At 36.9% G+C, this 20516-nt stretch overlaps 3 protein-coding genes across 3 annotated transcripts in view; all 3 read right to left on the bottom strand.

Moving 5' to 3' along the window:
• Positions 1–1713: 1713 nt before the first annotated feature.
• On the bottom strand, positions 1714–2415 carry LOC140149979 (uncharacterized). The gene has a single exon (XM_072171981.1). It carries the CDS (start codon positions 2413–2415, stop codon positions 1714–1716), a length of 702 nt encoding a protein of 233 aa, XP_072028082.1.
• A 1070-nt stretch (positions 2416–3485) lies between these two features.
• LOC140150560 (uncharacterized) overlaps positions 3486–20516 on the bottom strand; it is a 31510-nt gene continuing 14479 nt past the window's right edge. Inside the window, exons 15-19 of the mRNA XM_072172594.1 lie at positions 20177–20469; positions 19426–19581; positions 18512–18594; positions 17989–18157; positions 3486–4957 (exon numbers count right to left, since the gene is read on the bottom strand). Of these exons, the coding sequence (XP_072028695.1) occupies positions 20201–20469 (269 nt within the window). The 3' untranslated portion in view covers positions 3486–4957; positions 17989–18157; positions 18512–18594; positions 19426–19581; positions 20177–20200. The remainder of the gene's footprint in view (positions 4958–17988; positions 18158–18511; positions 18595–19425; positions 19582–20176; positions 20470–20516) is intronic.
• LOC140149978 (low affinity immunoglobulin epsilon Fc receptor-like) lies at positions 10210–20192 on the bottom strand. The gene is made up of 5 exons (XM_072171980.1): positions 20177–20192; positions 19426–19581; positions 18512–18594; positions 17989–18157; positions 10210–10244 (listed from the first exon to the last, which is right to left on the bottom strand). The coding sequence occupies exons 1-5, from the start codon at positions 20190–20192 to the stop codon at positions 10210–10212; spliced, it is 459 nt and encodes a 152-aa protein (XP_072028081.1).

The raw sequence follows: 20516 nt of genomic DNA, 5'->3' as shown, positions 1-20516 counted from the left end.
GGTGCGTATAGCAAACGATTTAAAAAAAGCACTGATGTGAAATGTATAAGAACAGTGTTCAAACACTTTGAGCCCATTTTCATTGAAATCGGAGCACTTTTAGTTTTTGACACCCCTGTGTGGCCAAAAAAACCTGACCACCCCCCATTTTTACCTTTTGACATATAACTCAAGAACGGTAAAGCCTATGTCACAGATAAGTCAAACTATACTATTTTTATACTTTCGCGAGGTTTTTGACAAAACCTGAGCAAGTTTGAAACTTCAACTGTTGTATCAAATTTGACCCCTGTTGACCCTAGGGATACTTTTGAATTTTGTAACTTGCCGTAGCTTATCATTTTGTACGCATGTTTTCTAATATAGAAACGTTAGAAATTGATTTTCGAGAGCCCTTCTTCCAACTAAACTAATAATAGCGAGTGTAGCGCCGTAGTAAAGAGGACCAAAAACATCAAATCGAACATTGAAAGCAAACCAAACTCACCTCATACTTTGTCCAACTCTCCAGATGGGCTTCGATGATGATGTTAAACTGTTTGACCTCTTCTACCTTTTCTTCTATCTTTTTTATAAGGCTACATAGAGCTGTGTTTCTCTCAATGAGAATGCTGCGATAGAAGTCATCTGTTACATTGCTGATCAGATGTTTGTTCAAATCCACAAGAAGCTTCAGGCTTTCGTGTTTTCTCATATTTGATGAAGCAAGATTGGCTGTGCTGCAACATCTGCGGTACGCAGTATTGTTGTTGTTGCTACACCTAATTTTCGTGATAAGAAGAAAATTGCTCCATTAATATCGTCGAATTTTTTTTATTTTCTTACATGCTTAAATGGGTTAGGCCTAGTATAGGCACTTTTGATCATTATTCTCCCATCAAATATGCGCACCATATGCGCACCTGAAATATATCACTATCAACATTTTCTTAACTAAAGTTTCGTTTTTAAATATTTAAAGAAAATAATATTTAAAACTTACGGTGCCATCGCTTGCAGACTCCGATTCATCATACTATTGGCTAGGGCAGCCTTCAAAAGTGAATTCATCTTTATATTTTAGCTAAAAATCGCCACGACTGAGTATGAAAACTGTGCACAGGTGCAAACATTATATGATTTTATGGTTTTTTGTTTGAGTCGGTGGTTATTAGCAACCAAAGCGCGCGAGAGACCGCACAATTGTTGCACGCGCTACCGCGCCATGCGAATGACGCGTACGCGTACATAACGCAACGTATACGCAATATGTGTTTGATGGGAATTCATACTATCAAATCCAATTTTGGTGACATACCTTGTTACAGTTTCATGCTGCTACGCAGCACTTCATCAGACTGGCAACCTTGCTTCTTCTTCTTTCCTGAAGTTGCTGCCGGTGGCGGCGCCAGAAGCTGGTCGAAAATATTCGGTAAGAAATAGTTTCCTTCATCTCTGTTCATGGTGTTTCGCCCACGTCGCCTGATCCAAATTGCCTCTCTAATCTGTCTTTTGTTCCTGTTGGTCTCCCTTGATCTGATGTTAGCGTCCTCCCAACCTATGACATGGTTGTTTTGCGCAACATGGTCTGTAATAGCAGACTTATTTACTTCTGTGAGTGAATGTTTTCTCTGTGACCGGGTGTGTACCCCGCTTGCTGCCTTCTCCGCTTCTCCTTGATGTTCCTTGAGGCGTGTACCAAACAAGCGTGAAGTTTCACCAATGTAGGTCTTGTTATATACAATTCTTGCATGGGATTTCATAGACGCAGTCCGAGGTTTGTGATATGTCCCGTTTGTCCTTAGGGTGAACTAAGATATTGCGAATTGTTTTATGTGGTTTGAAAGCTGTCGCTACATCGTGTTTGTTGAAAATCCTCCTAACTTTGTGTGATAATCCTTCCACAAAAGGAACCACGACCAACCGACTTTTCCTGTTCGTGTCGCTTTTATTTTTAGACTTTGTCTGCTGACTGGTCTTGTCCTTGCGTGTCTTGTTGAAAGCCCAATCAGGGTATCCGCATTGTTTCAGCGCATGTTTAATTTTACCCTCTTCGATTGCCTTGTCCGCTGGTTCTGTGACTACTTTTTCTTTCCTGTCCATGAGCGTATTCACAACACTGATTTTATGTTCTAATGGATGGTGAGATGTGAAATGCAAGTACTGGTCCGTATGAGTCTTTTTCCGGTACACAAGTAACTTGATTGAGCCGTCTTCTTTGCGAGTAATGAGGGTATCTAAGAAGGGAATTTGACCTCCTATCTCATGAGTAAACTTGATGTTCCCTGTAATGTCAATTGGATTGATGTGGTCTGTTAATTCGGGCGCGGCCCCCTTGATGATAATTTCTAACACGTCGTCGACGTAACGTTTCCACATTCTAGGCTTGCATGTGATAGGGGCTGTAGCTACTGCTTGTTGTTCCAGCCATTCCATGTATAAATTAGCTACAATGGGACTCACAGCAACTTCAGGAAAGAAGAAGAAGCAAGGTTGCCAGTCTGATGAAGTGCTGCGTAGCAGCATGAAACTGTAACAAGGTATGTCACCAAAATTGGATTTGATAGTATGAATTCCCATCAAACAGTTATAATTGACAATCCAGATGAACCTAATACAACGTATACGCAATATACTTTAAAGATCTGAGGGGAGTGAGGGTGCATGGTGGACGATTTGCTGGCTTTTTAAAATATTGGTTTTTCTGTTTCCAACCTTTTGCGGACGTTATAGGCCTACAATGTAACCAAAACATTTCGTGTTTGCTGGTGATCGTGCTTTTAATCAAAAACACAACTTGTTATTTTTAACAAGTGAACAAATTTAAGAAAAAACATTTCTACAATTATTATGTAAGTACAATTTTCTGGTCAATAAATTGTATCTTCCTTTTTATAACTTCTCATTATTCAAGTACGACCCCCAAAAGTATACATTCCTCGAAATGAAAGAGCTAAGAAATAATAGAAGCGCAGAATTAAATAGTAAAAACAGCCATTTTTGATAACAAAAAAATTGTTATATTTAAATTTTGCCTTTGGCCTATTTTGGTCAATAATTTAAGAAATGAGGACGATATTAAGATAAGAAAAAAAAAACCCGAAAGGTTTTTTTGTATTGATACTTATAACAGGTGTTGTGGCAAAAACAAATCTATAAAATCAATATCATAATGTTCAATTTCGGACAACTTGTAAAATAATGTATTCACAATCGGTCACCAATGAAATGGGGTTAAATTAAAAATTAAAAATAGAAATTTGATGCTGCTGTAGAAAATGTTAAAAAATGTTAGCTCCTACTCTTGATTCCCAAAAAATACAACACTCATTTTTTTGGAATTAAAAAAATATTATCATGTTTGCCAAATGAAAGATAGATCTAGTCCAATCCTTTAGTTTGAATTAACTGACAAGAAAAAAATAAGTCAAATATTTGTATCTGGTAATATCTGGGAAAAGGGGCAAAACATGCAATTTTGCACGTTTTCTTTCATGCAATTAAGGGTGGACGAGGTATTGTTGGTCGAAGCAACCAAAAAAATCGATTGTCATCATCTAAATCAATATATTATTGAAAAATAACACTTTGATGTTTTGCAAGAGTGCATTCTACAAATCATATACTTTGAAAACTTGCTTAATTTATTGTTGCTAATGAGTCATGTACGTTTTACAAAAGTGTTGTTGTTTGAGCCCTTTTTACAACATTACTCAAGAACCACAGGATCTACAAAGGATATCTTTGATATTTGGATTCTTCTACACGCTCGCTATGAATTGAGCAATGCAATTTATGCCAAACCTACCTACCATTCGCAAGATGCTGCGAACTACCAAATCGCAACAATTTAAAATAGTTGCTAACCTTAAAGACTTGTACAAATGGCCAAGTATATAAATTTGACTTTAATTGCCAGTAAGTTCCAACTAAATATTACATGTGCACTGCAAAAAGCATGTTTAGGAATTAAACACTTTTCTAAACACTATCTTGCACCACGTTTTTAAACATGTTTAAATGCTACACATGTTTAGGAATTGGATGGAAGGTGTGTAGGAATTTAACACATGATAGCATGGCAGATGTACAGAAAAAATTCTATGTTGATGCCAGGAGAATGAGGAGATACAGCGTGACGAAACGCCTTCATGACCATCTTAGATACAGCGTGACGAAACGCCTTCATGACCATCTTCTTTTATTTGTTACCACCAAGAGTCAAGAAGCTCTGAAACTGATTTATTTTCGTATATAATTTTCAAGTTTTTAATACGTTTCTTTTGTGCAACAAGTTCAACCATGAACAAAATAGGGAGAAAAAATTATTCTTAATAAACACAAAATATGAAAACAAATGTGTGCTTGTGTTCAGCTTTCGTTGTGCAATATTTTGATGGTTAGCCATTCTTGTCACCCCCCTGTCGTCATAGTTGCTTTTCAAACACGGGGTGGAAACCTACAGTTACAAGAAGAATGAATAAGTAATATCTGTAAAAGTGACATTGTTTTGTTGAACCAGCACAAAACGCGGTTCATTTTCTACATGTAACTTTTTATGGGACGCCTGTTATACGGTATTGGCTAATCCATTTAAACTATATACTACCCCTGTGTTAGATTTTTGAAATATCTTCCACAATATGAATTTCAAATGGAATAGCACATTAACAAAATATTTCAAACATCTTCTTCAGGGTTAATGTGGATATAACCTGTATTTTTTGTATAATTATGTGTATGATCAGAAAAGCAAAAAATGGTCACAAAATTAGACAATCATTTACATGCTTTAAAATAATTTAAAATAATTTACACTGACAGAAATTTATTATCTTTAAATATCATATTAATATCTTAATTTAATACTAAATTAGTTTTTTTTTTTATTTATTGGCTTCCAATTTCCATATAGATCAGTCATTTGCAGGTTCCACCATGCTTCCATCGTTTGTATTTGTTGGTAATCACCAGTTCTCTGTCAGAAAATAAAAACCATGAAAATATTCCATTTAATTATGATCACAAATAAAGGGTTCAAAAGAAATAACCCCCCCCCTAAAATTACAAAACATTTCTTTGCATAACTTGACATACATTTGCTTGATTTGAAAAATTTAAAAACCTGTGAATAGAGGAATCGTTTTGCTACCCTCCCAATTTTCTTCTTTTTTGAAAATCATTTTTGTTGGTCAAAAATTATCACATTTTCCAAAAATGATGCTTTCAGAAAAAGTTGCACATTTCAACATCCTATACATGAAATGTACAAAAACGTTCTCGATATCAACGTGATCAATGTTTTGAATGATTTAATTGTTAGTTTATTTTCCTAAATTTTATGTATCCAATTACTCAGTCACCCATGCAATCATCTTTCAGTATAAAACAATGATTCATTGACATGAATTTTGACATGAATGGGATTTTCAGTCGGTGTTTCAAAATTGTTAAAATCACTTTAGGAGTAGAAATAAGATTTGTAGCGTGATGCTGAGTTCTTTCGTTGGCTAGAAGAGATGAAAAATTATTTGCAAAGTAGACTGAAACAGTTGCAAAGATCTATAGCAACGGCTCTCTTGAATAAAGGCTTACATGAAAAGGAGAAATAGCCAACAGAGATTGGAGGTTGTAATTCAGCATCCAGCCAATTAACTGCATGCAGCCAATCTCTTGTGGCCACATCATGAGTGTTACACATTTATCCAAGAAAGTCATCATTTTAAATCAAAATGCAAGATGCTTCAACTGACCCAAGACAGGTAAATGTTCACCCGTTTGGTCAAATGTATGCGTGGAGAGCTCATTTCTCTTTCCTAGTGATTTTACCATTTTTGAAACAACTGCTGTTTAAAAAACTTCAAAGAAAATCTAATTTTACGTCAAAATTAAGTTCAACAAATCTTTGTTTTGCACTGAATTATGGTTGCATGGGTGCCTGAAGGATCAGAGACAGAAAGGTGAAGGAAAAAACCAAGAATTAAATCAACCTTAACATTAATAACGAGAACGTTTTGCACATAATGTCGTAAAGTGCAACTTTTTCTGAAAGCATCATTTTTGGAAAATGTGATTATTTTTGACCAAAAATATTGTTTTTGCAAATGAAACAACTTTGGGAGGGTTGCAAAACGATTCCTCTATTCACAGCTTTTTGAATTTTTCAAATCAACAAAATGTATGTCAAGTTATGCAAAGAAATGTTTTGTAATTTTAGGGGGGGGGGGAGTTATTTCTTTTGAACCCTGTATTATACAATAATCATACAAATAAACAGAATTCACTTAGCTCATTTTGGTCATGATGTAGATCATTAGGAAACGAATTTGGAGAAAACCTTCTGTTAATAAAATACTATGCTGAGCCACCAGCCTGGGTGGTTCACGCTCCAGTAATTTCAGATGATTGTGCTCAGTAATACATCAAAAGCTGTGTTCACACATGCACTTATTACCGGTAATATTTTATCTAGGCTTATGTCCGATCGAATTAAATATTTCCGCTAATCCCTTAAGCGCGCTTCAGACTCCGTATTGTACGTACAATATTGTATGGACAATATTTTTCGTGACGTCAGAAAGTATTGCACGTACAATAAAAAGTATGTACCGGGAAAATATATATTTTGCCATAATCATTGGTTGCTTAATTGATACGGAGTTGCCAAATTTCTAAGAGTGGTAAATTTAGTGAGTGTTCGTGCACGGAATGATGAACATCTTTTTATGTCTTCTTGTATTCTACTGTATTTGAATTATTATATAATCAATGGGCACCTTTAAAGTTAATAATATTAATACTGATATTAAAATTGTAATAATAATATAAATGGCACATTCAGTTCTTATTTATTTATTTATTTATTTATAGATTTATTTATTTAGGCCTATTTGTTTATTTATTTATTTATTGATTGATTGATTACTGATTGATTAATTTTATTGATATTGATATTTTTATTATTTTTTAAAGTTTTGGCATAGCATTTGTTACATTATAACACGTTGTGTTATGAATTTGCAACACCTTTTTACATGTTGATATCGGTGAGGCATGTTATGATGGTGTATGTTATAGGCCTACTTATGATCATCACAATACACCCATAAACGTGTTAATGCAGTAACCGTAGCTTTATAGGGGAACGGGACCCCCCCATTGATCTGAAATTTTAGAAATTTTAGAAAATCCATAGGAAAACTGTCAAAAACGGCTTGTGCCCCTCCCCCCTCATCAGACCCAGATGCAACGCCTTCTATACTTTTTCATTAATTAATTATAGGCCTATTAATAGTAATGCATTGAGCTATGAGATTTTAAAAAGTAATATCCGCCTTTTTTTCTTTCTTTTTGAAATGACATACTCGTTACAAAAACAAATCAGCATGGAAAACATTAATTTTTTTTCGTCAGAGGCAGATATTTGGTCTATTCAGTGTAAGCTATAAAAAAGACGATCTTTTAAAATCATTTTTAAATGGCTTTTTTTTAACCTTATTGTTTGTATGTCCCAACTTATACCTAATGTGAATCGAGCTTGTAGGACAACGATTTTGAATTAATATTGTGATATTGTAAGTGGGTTTTCTTTTATTTTACCTCATTATTTCGTTAAAATTACTCGAAAACCCTCTTAAGAGTTGTTACTAATAAACATTTCATAATTTTTGGCAAAGAATAGCCAAATAGTTGACCGAAATCGTATATTTGCACCAATATTTGACTGAAATCGTATATTAGCATTACCGTTCCCTTCGTGGCTTTATTGCAAGCCAAAGTGCTGCTAAATGTGAAACGAGATTACTTGAAATATATATTTCAGAGTTGAAAGAGTTTCAACTATACGAACATATTTCTGAAATATGTCTCTCTGATTGGTTGATTGTCAAGAGGATTGCGGTATCCTCAAAGCTTCTTGCTGTAATTCTCTATTCGATATCTATTATAGGACCGATCTTTTGAAATCCATACAACCGTGTCAAATGAAATAGTCTCGAATCGTAAGTAGTACAAGTAGTCTGTTTGGGGCAATCGTTTCCTGTTCAGTCTTATGATGGCATATATCTAAGAACGCTTAAAATCTAAAGGCGTTTGAAATCCAGAGGGTTATAATTTGACGTTAATTGACTTCCTTAGTTTATATATCTCATCCACTACTACACTATCTATATCACACACTGAATTAGCAATTCCGCCATGACAGTCACTCCACCTTTTATTAATTGTTCCTTCAAGACACATACCTAGAGAGTTATCCCCAAGACAACCAGTAACTTCCCCCCTGATTACTAATTTCCCTCTTGGTCATAATTGGTCAGTGAAATATATTCAGTTGGAGCAATACCTGGTACAGTCCTATTTATCCATAATTATATCCTTAATTAATTGTTCCTCCAAGATACCTAGAGTTCTTCCGAAACAACCAGTACCCCCTTCCAATTAATAACTTCCCTCTGGGTTACAATGGTCAGTGCAAAATAGCGGATACAGGTAGATTTGTCCATAGTTGTAACTGGCACTGTGTCTTCTATCTGTTATATTTAATATTGTTTCCCTATTTGATTTGAAAGAATGCACGCGTAGCAATTAACGGAGGGCGTCCGGTTGGGGTGGGGTGGGGCATGTACTTGTTGATAATGAGCGATTAAAGGAAGGCGTCCGGTAGGGGTGCAATTTGTAGTGATGAGCGGTTAATGGAGGGCGTCCAGTTGGGAGTGTAGTTGGTGAACACTGCAGGATGTTAATTATTTGAACCGATATTTAGAGAATATGAATCAAAAGAGGGTCTAATATTAATGATGAAGAAAAACCCTTCCTCGGTTAGATTTTTAGTCCAATCCAAAACATTTTTTACATCGTATTTGAAGATATATAGAAGTCGATGTCATTTACAGGCATATGATCATGTATAATACTACCATAGAAAGAACACTGACTGAACTGGGCCCAGGGGAAACTGATTAATTGGGTGAATTAGTTGTATTGGGATAATCGCTCTAATTAATTGGAAGAACTATATATTACTGAGGTGGACCGACTGTCTCGGTGATCTACTTGGAAGTGTGAGTGGACGAGACTTAGGGTGAGCACATAAGTTCTGATGTAATTGCCTAAATTCTAAATATGTTATGAAATAGACCCAAACAACACATAATAAAGTACGATATAAGAAGATATATATATTTTTCATTTTTTATTTTCATTTTATTATAGATATTCAAAGGCTCTTTGTAAGCATTACTCGATAGTTTAATGTTGGTATTAATATTCATCAAATGTACTTTGTAACAAATATTAGATTTTATTATGCTGTTTGTTAAATATTTTATCGTATTAATGTATAGTATAAAGTATAGTTTAGTGATGGTGATGGTGGCAGTAAAACAATTTTGGTTCCTTTTTCACATGCTGTCTTCATCATCAGCTTCCATTTCTTCATCCGCATCTTCATCGTACAGGAAAAGACCATCGAATTTGGCTTGATACTTAGCCACCACTCTTTTGATTGCTGTGTGAATATCCGCACCGTAGTCCATTTTGTCTTCGAGTTCATCCGTGATTTCTTGATACAGGTCATCATCTTTCAAATGCGCAAAACTCCATAAAAATGTTGTAAAGTGGTTGAAAAAGGCACGTTTAACAGCCCACAGGGTCTTCGTGTATGCTTTCTCCTTAGCCTGTTCTGGATCCAATCCCTCTGCAATGTACTTTTCATATTTTTCAGCTCTCATCTCTTCAGTGGTTTCCATGGCTTGTGCGTACCATTCTCGATACGTAGCATTGTCTTCCAGTTCATCGCTTATCTGTTCACCCGATGACGACTCCTCAGATTCAGATTCATATACTTCAGAAGCTTCGGATTCAGGGTTGTCATTTACTTGTGAATCATCCCAGTTCATATCATCTACTTCTGAATCACCTTCCTCCTGGTCAGACTCTTCTTCTTGATGTACAATTTTCTCATGGCGCCTTAGATCGAATCTGCGAGTGAACCCTCTCTCACACAGGGAACACCGGTGAGGTTTAGGAGCAGGAACATTCATGTTGACCTTTTCAAAGATTTGTGTACAAATGGCGAGAAGATGGACTGATGTTAGCTTAAATAAACTCATGATTCAAGCGATGATAAAACGCATTTGACGCCGCAACGACGCAATAGACGCCGCAACGACGCATTTGACGCCGCAACGACGCAATAGACGACGCAATCGACGCCGCAACGACGCATTTCTATCGAGTAATGCTTACAAAGAGCCTTTGAATATCTATAATAAAATGAAAATAAAAAAATGAAAAATATATATATCTTCTTATATCGTACTTTATTATGTGTTGTTTGGGTCTATTTCATAACATATTTAGAATTTAGGCAATTACATTAGAACTTATGTGCTCACCCTAAGTCTCGTCCACTCACACTTCCAAGTAGATCACCGAGACAGTCGGTCCACCTCAGTAATATATAGTTCTTCCAATTAATTAGAGCGATTATCCCAATACAACTAATTCACCCAATTAATCAGTTTCCCTGGGCCCAGTTCAGTCAGTGTTCTTTCTATGGTAGTATTATACATGATCATATGCCTGTAAATGACATCGACTTCTATATATCTTCAAATACGATGTAAAAAATGTTTTGGATTGGACTAAAAATCTAACCGAGGAAGGGTTTTTCTTCATCATTAATATTAGACCCTCTTTTGATTCATATTCTCTAAATATCGGTTCAAATAATTAACATCCTGCAGTGTTCACCAACTACACTCCCAACTGGACGCCCTCCATTAACCGCTCATCACTACAAATTGCACCCCTACCGGACGCCTTCCTTTAATCGCTCATTATCAACAAGTACATGCCCCACCCCACCCCAACCGGACGCCCTCCGTTAACCGCTACGCGTGCATTCTTTCAAATCAAATAGGGAAACAATATTAAATATAACAGATAGAAGACACAGTGCCAGTTACAACTATGGACAAATCTACCTGTATCCGCTATTTTGCACTGACCATTGTAACCCAGAGGGAAGTTATTAATTGGAAGGGGGGTACTGGTTGTTTCGGAAGAACTCTAGGTATCTTGGAGGAACAATTAATTAAGGATATAATTATGGATAAATAGGACTGTACCAGGTATTGCTCCAACTGAATATATTTCACTGACCAATTATGACCAAGAGGGAAATTAGTAATCAGGGGGGGGGGGGGAAAGTTACTGGTTGTCTTGGGGGATAACTCTCTAGGTATGTGTCTTGAAGGAACAATTAATAAAAGGTGGAGTGACTGTCATGGCGGAATTGCTAATTCAGTGAGTGATATAGATAGTGTAGAAGTGGATGAGATATATAAACTAAGGAAGTCAATTAACGTCAAATTATAACCCTCTGGATTTCAAACGCCTTTAGATTTTAAGCGTTCTTAGATATATGCCATCATAAGACTGAACAGGAAACGATTGCCCCAAACAGACTACTTGTACTACTATCATAATTTGTGCACGATACAACGTTGATACCGTACGTCAGATTTCGGAATTTTATTAAAAATAGGCATAAATCACATTGAACAGGTTGAATGCTGGCAAAAGTAGACAAAATAACTATGTGTCGAATTTACATTAATCAGTGTCCTGGGTCAGGATAACATTTAGGACTCCTTCGCATTCTAAAACAATACTTCACCAAATGTCCTTGCTTTCATTTTCTCATTCAATTTGTTTTAATTTTAATTAATTTCTTTATCCACTGGCTCTGTGGTAAATCCGGTATTGCCAAATATTTTTCGTCCATTACCCGTGTTAATCTATTAATTAATTAAAATGCACCATCTATTAAATTCCTGTAATACAATGTATAGGCCTAGTGTATTTGATAACAAAGTTGTTTTTATTTTTGATTGGAATTTGGGGTTCCATAGATCTGCAAGTGGTCTGTTTTTACGCGATTTCATATATAAAATATGTTTGGGCATGGCGGAATTACGAGTAGTATATGATTAAAAATAGACATACTCTTAGGCCCCCTTTTTTAATGTTTGTACATTATTAATATTAATATTAATGTACAAAATGCAAACAAATGTATATATATTTGATTGTTTTGTAAACATTAAATTTGATGTTTACTCATAATTATGTCTGGAAAGTCCCTGTAAATGTTTATTTTATTTTTATTTTTTAATAAATTTATTAGGCCTACTGGTAAAGTGCAGAAAACCTCCAAACGCACTCTAGGATTTTTCATCAGCAGCAGTAGAAATTTCTCTTGCATAGATTTTCGGGTGACCTCGCTTGGATTTAGCAAACAATGAACCGTCAGGGTTATAGCGCGTTATTTAATCTGATTCAACTCGTCGTGGCACGTATATTTATTGGACGTGCAATACTTTTTGACGTCACGAAAAATATTGTACATACAATATTGTACGTACAATACGGAGTCTGAAGCTCGCTTTAGTGCGTCCACATTTGTCGGCAATAGCGCTATACGCTGGCGAAGTTACGTAATAATCGGATTAACTACCATAGCAATAGGTGAATCATGCTGATTAGTTGCACCTGTAAGATTAGTATCTTTGAAAAAGACCGGTATTGTATTCAATCTATGATTGCAGACATACAGGTGATGAGTGCAACCTGCTTGTAGTACAGCGCGAAATGTTCAAAATTGTTTTCACCTATTGCTATGGTAATTAATCCGATAAATGACGTAACTTCGCCAGCGTATGCCCGACGTGTTATGTCCGTTAAAGCCTATTACCATAGATGAACTCCTGGATGGGGCAGCTTTAATTAGCATGAGGCCGCATTGATATGTAAATAGCGTATTGTTATTTAAATTTGCGCCCAGACGTATTGAGGGCGACAGTCATGTTATCCAGACGGAGAATGGCTGCATATGCCGGGCATGTCAATTTGCTGAGTGAAGGCTGATAATCACCTTTCTGTATAGGTAATAAGCTAGTATATTTCGTGTACCAGTTCGTTATAAAAAAAATTAGTATCATATTAAATATATTAAATGTATAAACTTTGAACTTTACATGAATTTGAAGAGCAGAGCTTCGAAATGTAGCTAAGTCAGGTGATGTGAAATGAGGCGTGACCCCCTCTGCGTGGTAGAATTATATTCATAAAACATTGAATTTAACAGATATCATGGGTAGCCAACCACGATTTATCAGCATTTAAAATATATGTTAATTAACAAAGATAAATAATAAAGAGTACAAATGGCAATTAACTAGTAAACAAGCCTGAAATCTTAAAATGTTGCCACGTGATTTCCCGAGCACATGATATGTTAACATGTGACCACTATTCAGATTTACCGTAAATATTTGGAGTATGCTTGCACCTCATGCACATACACTGTGCATTTCTTTACTTCCGTATAAAATCAATAATTCATGCTGGGAGCCAAGTAACATTGTCTGCTCAGAGCAGAGTGGTATTTTATTTTACTTGAGAGCATAATAGAACGTAAAGACGAATAAGGCGCCATGATGGAAGGTCAGGTCGGGTATCAAAGGTTATTATAACTAAAAATACTAATTGTATTTCCCACCTTGCCTCTGTCACATATTTCCTTCATATTATTGACAGCAAGTCCTAATTTTGACTTTGCTATTGCAAAATGTCATTTCATATCAAATTAGTAGAAGTTCTTTGAAAAAACATATCACTGGTGCCTGATGGGAATACCCGTCCGCCATTTCATTAAACTGGATCGTTTTCGCCTGTTTTGTGCCCAGATGTATTGGGGGCGCGCTATACTCTCATTGACAAGGCAAAGTTCGCAAAACTAACAACGTTGTTATTTGCCAAACTCAATTAACATGATCCAAGGGGTCGAACATGAATTATTCATAACGAGCTATAACGGATCGATAACTGGCCTCACTTTCTAGCTAGTAAACCAGCTGAATTTTTCATAGATTTTGCGTTGCTAATAGAACAACCGTGAATTTAGTGTCACCCCCTTGCTATTACCGGTCATAAATCTCTTCTTTCTACATGAGCATCATCAGAAAATTTAACCCGATTTTAAATGTTTTCACTGAATATTCACTTTCAATAAACGCCCCTCTTTAGAACAAATTACAGACAATGCGGTAGGTATGTCATGTAAGAAAAATGCATTCAAAATCCAAAATTAAGACCAATTTTGTATTTATGTAGGTTCTATTATTATTATTATTATTATTATTATTATTATTATTATTATTATTATTATTATTATTATTATTATTATTTTAGTTTGACAAAGTAGTCCCATTTTACAGTAGACTTAGCTCTATATCGCATTTTATACATGTAGGCCCTACTATGGTGGACATCTTTGAAAAATGACAAAATAAAAAAAATTACACTGACTCCCATCATCATGCTATTTTTTTTCTTGGGGGGGGGGTCCCAAATTTACAAAAAGTCGGCTTCAATAAAATTGCGACCTCCCCTATTTCGGCAGCAAATATTTTATGACCCCCCACCGTTTACACCCCCCCAAAAAAAAAACAGGCATCAGTCTTTTTGAATAAAATAAACACACTATCTGTAGTCATGCTGTGTTGTGACTCCTACATTTTGGTCATCAAAAATATTTTATGACACCCCTATTTTTCTTTCCGTATATATTTGGGACCCCCTAATCATCTTATAAAATGCAATTGCATGCCTTTCTGTTATCATGCTTATGGCTTAATAAATTTCATCTCCATCTACATCCAGGGCCATACTGCCCCCCACTTAACCCTCTGGGGTTAACATTTGCTACCCCCCCGAAACTCGTGTAGGTTATCCCAATAAGGATGGTCAATTGCTCCTGCGCCTGAATTTTTCACCCGATCATGGAGGGTGCGATGGAGAGTTTTCAGTGCCTTTATCACTACAGGTATCTGCTCCCCGACCGTATCGGGACCCCCCCTTCCCCTTGTCATGTAATAGCGTGGCTATCTCCTCCCAAAGCTTTTTTTTATCCCAGAAATACTTTCCGTGTCTCTCCAAATTTTGAGTATAGCCAATGTTTCCTTGTCATTCTAATTGACCCCTCTATGGAAACGGGAAATCACAAGCAGCAAATAAAAAAATAAGCTAAAAGGGAAATGTAAGAAAGAACAGATTTTAATGTTCATTTTCAATGATTCTACCTGTTCAGTAATTCTTCCTGTTATAGTGAACGCTCCCATTTACTCATCTAACGGTGATGTCCGAAAAAAATAATCGCATCCCCAGGCCTTGCCGTTTGAGGCGAGCGATCGCTCTCGCTCGTCGCCGCTCGCCCAAACTCGATTTTTAGTGAGCGATTTTCCACTCGCCATAGACACTAAATATCACTCGCTGCGAATCTCCCAAAATCAGCCACTGAATCAGCCATTTCAGTATTTAATCGATGCTGTACTCCTCCAAGCGTAGAAAGTGAAAAATGTTAGCGCGCTTCGCGCGCATTTCAACATAAATGTACATAAATACCGTGTCAAGACAGAAACTCTACTTGATTATTTCCTAAATAAGTGATATTTGTGAAAATTCGACCACTCGCCTACAATCATGCTAGCGAGTGATTAACCACTCGCCTTTAAAATCTAAACGGCAAGGCCTGCATCCCGCTAGTTTATATTAATATTTGCAGCTGCAGCCATAAATTACTCTGCTTACAATTTTCCGCGAGTGATATAGGCCTACTCACAATTATATCCGACAGCCCAATAGTGCTGCGTGTCCACACGTAATTACTATTACCGGACGTAACGTTTCGATCGGTCTTAACAGCTCTTAACTCTGGTCATCTTCAGCCTTAAATTGTCGGATTTAAAGCACATTACGTCGGATATAGTAATTTTTTTTAATATCCGACGCTCATTCACACTGCCACTTATATCCAATACTTTTACCGACGTAATTTAAGTCCGGTAATAGTCCGGCTGTGTGAACACGACGAGTCGGCAATAGCTCTATGTCCGACGTGTTTATATCCGAGCTATTACCGGTCATAACTAACCGGAAATGGTCAGCAGAGCTAATGTCTCCTTCTCTTGCCAGTTCATTCCTCTATTGCGTTTGATATTCGCACCTGCATCCATGATGATTTTGTTTTATCTTTTTTTTTTTTTTTTTTTTTTTTTGTTTTGGTTGATTTGTATGGCGCTTTCAACTACTGAGGTTATTTGCGCCAGTACTCACTCCTTTGTCAAGTTGCACCTGTATAATTCCATTCAGTCACAATACATAATTATCTGCTTCACTGCACCTTAGTTATTTCTATCTTCTTCATGCCTAGCTCGTTGTATATCTCTTGCTGTTTGCTCGTACGATGAATCCAAATTTGTTTCCTTGTCGACGTGGTAAAAAACCAAACAGTGTCTCTTCAGAGCCACCACAGGCTGAGTCAGCCGAGGAAGGGCTAAAACGTGGTCAAATTACTTTGCATGATCCTACGCTAGCTTGACTTCCCGCATCCAAGCCTGTTCCCCAGAGCCCAAGTTAGCGTTATCCATCCGACACCACGTGGAGGTTTGGGTTGAGTTGCCCGCGAACAATTACTTTGCCAGCTCTACGGGCCTTGTCGGACTTTTGTTTTATCTCTCACTGGTCACACTATTTATACTCTGCTTCAAATCAGTTGCGCGAGTGATTTAATTTAACCCGGAAGTGTTCTTCACGCTGAATCACGCAGAAAGGTGAAAGGTCACAGTTATATCCGACAGCCCAAAAGCGCTGTTCAGTGTTCACACGTAATTACTATTACCGATCGTAACGTTTCGATCGGTCTTAACAGCACTTAACCCTGGTCATCTTCGGATTTAAACCACATTACGTCGGATATAGTTATATCCGACGCTCATTCACACTGCCACTTATACCCGATACTATTACCGACGTAATTTAAGTCCGGTATTAAGTGGTTTAAGTCCGACTGTGTGAACAAGGCTAAAGAATGTCTGCCAATTCATGAAAACAAATAGATAATCAGCTTATCGGATTAAAAGCTTAGAGGGAAGGTCTTGCTGCTCAGCGAGTGTTTGTAATTATCAGGTTTTCTCCAAATTCATTCTCTAATGTGGTTTTATTATAAAAGACAAATGAGGCAGGTAACGCAGGTTGCATTATGGCATGCATCTCATATGACGTATATTAGAGGGTTATTTCGTGATTATATCATCTTAGGCCTTAAAACAGATTTGTATTGTCTTTTCGACCGACCTTAAAATCTGAAAAAAAGGGTCGCATTTTTGCGTAGTATTAAATCACGTATACTCAAAATACGCTGACTCAAAGAACTGGCCACGCGCCGAATCAAAGACGGTACATGCGCGAAGTAAGGCAAAAAACAAACAAAAAAACAACAACAACAAAAAACCGTTGTTTGCTTGTCCTCGTCCGCCCGACCGTAGAACTTTTATTTTGAAAAAAAGGTGTTTTTTTCAGTTTTCGCAAAAAAATCATTGACGTTTTGGTCTGAAAAACTGAAGATATAATAGGCCTAAAGGTTATCCGTGTTCTATAAGCTGCATATCCTATCAGCGACTACTAAACCTTGTTTACGACTTTCAAAAGAAGTACATGCATGTGCAAACATGACTGTTTCAAAATAGACCGCCAAAGTTATGCATGTAACTCCGAGGTCGCGCATTGAATTTGTTTAAATGAGGAATACTACTGGAACCAGAGCCTTTTGTTAGAAGTCACCGACACATGAGTAAAGTGGATACCCTCTATAGAAATGTTGTAAATACAATTTCCTGCACATTTCCCCCTGTCCATTCGTACCTGGCTGATGGTTCCGATATTTCCTATATATCATCCTCAGCGTCCACACAAGTAAACCATTGTGTATTTTGCCAGACATGCAAAAGTGCAGTGTTTTACATACATACTAGTACTTCACATTATACTTCTGTTACTTTTCCCGACCCAACTTCTGAAAGTGATCTATGGACAATTATATCCGGCAAAGTATTGACTCCCTCCAGAAAGCCAAACGATAGGGTATGGTACTGGGAAACTTACCAACTAGATCAATGTGCTTGGCTTGCTTGCAGATGAGTGGTAATACACCATGGCAAGGATAATCATTCCACATCCAAATATCGTCTTCGTCAAAATCAGCTAACTGCGTACAATCCTCCCCGTCGCCGTAATCATTAGGTTCTCCTGGAGACCAGGCAGTGAAGTTGACCTGATGCATTTAAATGAAAGTGGTTAAGTGGGAAATCTATATGCATCATATTACACATCTCATCCACACTCCTGTAATCTGTAATCCACAACCACCAACACAACGCACGGATCGACCGAAAACAAACAAACAAACAAACAAACACACAGAAAAAAAATTGATAGGGATGAAATCATAAACTCGAACGCCGGTTCCGGGCTTTTCCGTTCGGTTGGAGCAGGTTTCCATTGTTCTAAAAATGGAACGCGGTTCAACCCTCGGTAAGCATGGTAAGCACCGGTCAACCGGGATCGAGTTTTGATTTCATATATCAGAAATGTTGGACGAAGTCATTATATAGTTTTAGCATATTACCTCTGTGCCATCAGTCCAAAGGAAATAACTTTCATTTCTAATGTCGTTTAGTCCAATCCAAGAACCTGAAGATGGTATTATTCCTAAATTCAATAAATGATAAATATATATAAAAATATGTATTTATAGGTATCCACAACTAAAAGTTCCCAATAATGCTTTTTGAGATAAATTTTATGTCATACATCATTGCGGTCGGTCACAATGGATCATTATGTCAATAAGAGGCCGTTTTCAAAGTTGCACGTGACCTTAACCCGGGACCTTAACAAACACATGATAGGTCTTATATCTGGTCTACTATATTGTTTGACGATGTGATGTGATCTGAGCATGTTATGTTTACCCTATTACTATAGCTACTGTCCTCCTAAGCATCAGTGACGTAGCCGGGGGAGCTTCCCCCTATGAGAAGTCTTACCCCTGTTATTTACGATTTTAGCCTTTTTTGTACTTTTTCCATTTTCGTCAAAGTTTGCCCCCTTGAAAGTTGCCTTGCCACTGGCATATTGGTACGAGTCAAGTGTTAACAAATTATTGTCTGCAAATCTGCCACCCAATGACACCCTTTTTTCAAAAGTTTACAGACAATGCCACTATAATGTATAGAAGCTACACCCAATGATTCCCTTATATTTTCCCCGGATATTTTCATTATAATCTCAGCATAGTTGTTCAATATTCCGGTTTAAAGGGAATTTTTATTCAGTTTAGCCGACTTTAGCTTGCACCAGGACTAACAAACTAAACCCAATGATTCCCTTATATTTTCCCCGGATATTTTCATTATAATCTCAGCATAGTTGTTCAATATTCCGGTTTAAAGGGAATTTTTATTCAGTTTAGCCGACTTTAGCTTGCACCAGGACTAACAAACTAAATCTAAATTATTAGAAGTCTACTCTGCAACTCACCTGTGACAAAGTCTTGTTCTGACTGACTATGAATGCTGACCAAACTGCCGCCAAAATCCTCGCATGTTGTTAGAGAATCAGAGAAAGGTTTATCCACAGTACTCACAAAATAACAGGTGTTTTCAAATTCACTCCAATCAGTGAGACAGGCCCTCTCTGTGTGAAAAAATAATATGACGATACAAAGTCAATCACGACTGGTGTCATACATTTTGCTAGCTCAGTGAATCATTGAGTAATTTGTCCAGAATGGGGTAAATTTGACAAGCAATAGGGTAAATTTGACAAGCAAAATTATTTCTTTCCAGAGAAAACCAACATCCAATATTAACAGATATGATAGAGTTGAACTTTATAAACGTGACCTGCAAAATGTTACTCCTTTTACGGTACAGGGGCTATTTTAATGTGCCTCCTGGCACGTTTGTGCAGTAAGATTAAAAATCCGTGCAGCGAGAATTAAAAATCCGTGCTTAAAACATTTCTATGCCATTCAAGTTTCAACCCAGTCAAATGACCAGGAAATGAAGTTCTTCCGCGAGGTAATATCGAATCGTAAATAATATTATGTAACAGTGATATTTAGTAGTTTTCCTCTCAGTAAACAATTTTTTTAATTCAACCAAAAGTTTCCTTACAACGCCCAGGTAGGTAAGAGTCTAGATGGTAAGAGTCACTTCAGTGGTTGAGTCTGTGGGGTTTGTGGTGGGGGTGTGTGTGTGTGGGGGGGGGGGGTAAACGCATTCATTACCTCCTAATTGATACATGCTAATTCTCAATTCGCCACCACAAGTTTCATTCGAATTTCCACTACAAACCGAGCTGCATTCGGTATCTGATCTATTTTACTCATTACGTCATCAGATGACACCTCAGAAGCACACCAGCAATCTGTTGAGTTTTCCATTCCAGCATAAATCATAGATTTTGACCAACAGAATTTGATACATGTATCTAGTGACATGTCCTCCGTGGATGACGTGAATTCATCCGGCAAAATCCGACTGGTGGTATTGTCTTCGTAGCAACCAAGATACAATGGTACTGGAGTAAATAACAAATCCATCAATATACAGTATACTTCCGCAAGA

Source organism: Amphiura filiformis, chromosome 4 (genome assembly GCF_039555335.1).
Source record: "Amphiura filiformis chromosome 4, Afil_fr2py, whole genome shotgun sequence".
Lineage (NCBI taxonomy): Eukaryota > Metazoa > Echinodermata > Ophiuroidea > Amphilepidida > Amphiuridae > Amphiura > Amphiura filiformis.
The sequence above is the reverse complement of the archived record's forward strand: the minus strand, read 5'-3'. Positions and strand labels throughout refer to the sequence as shown.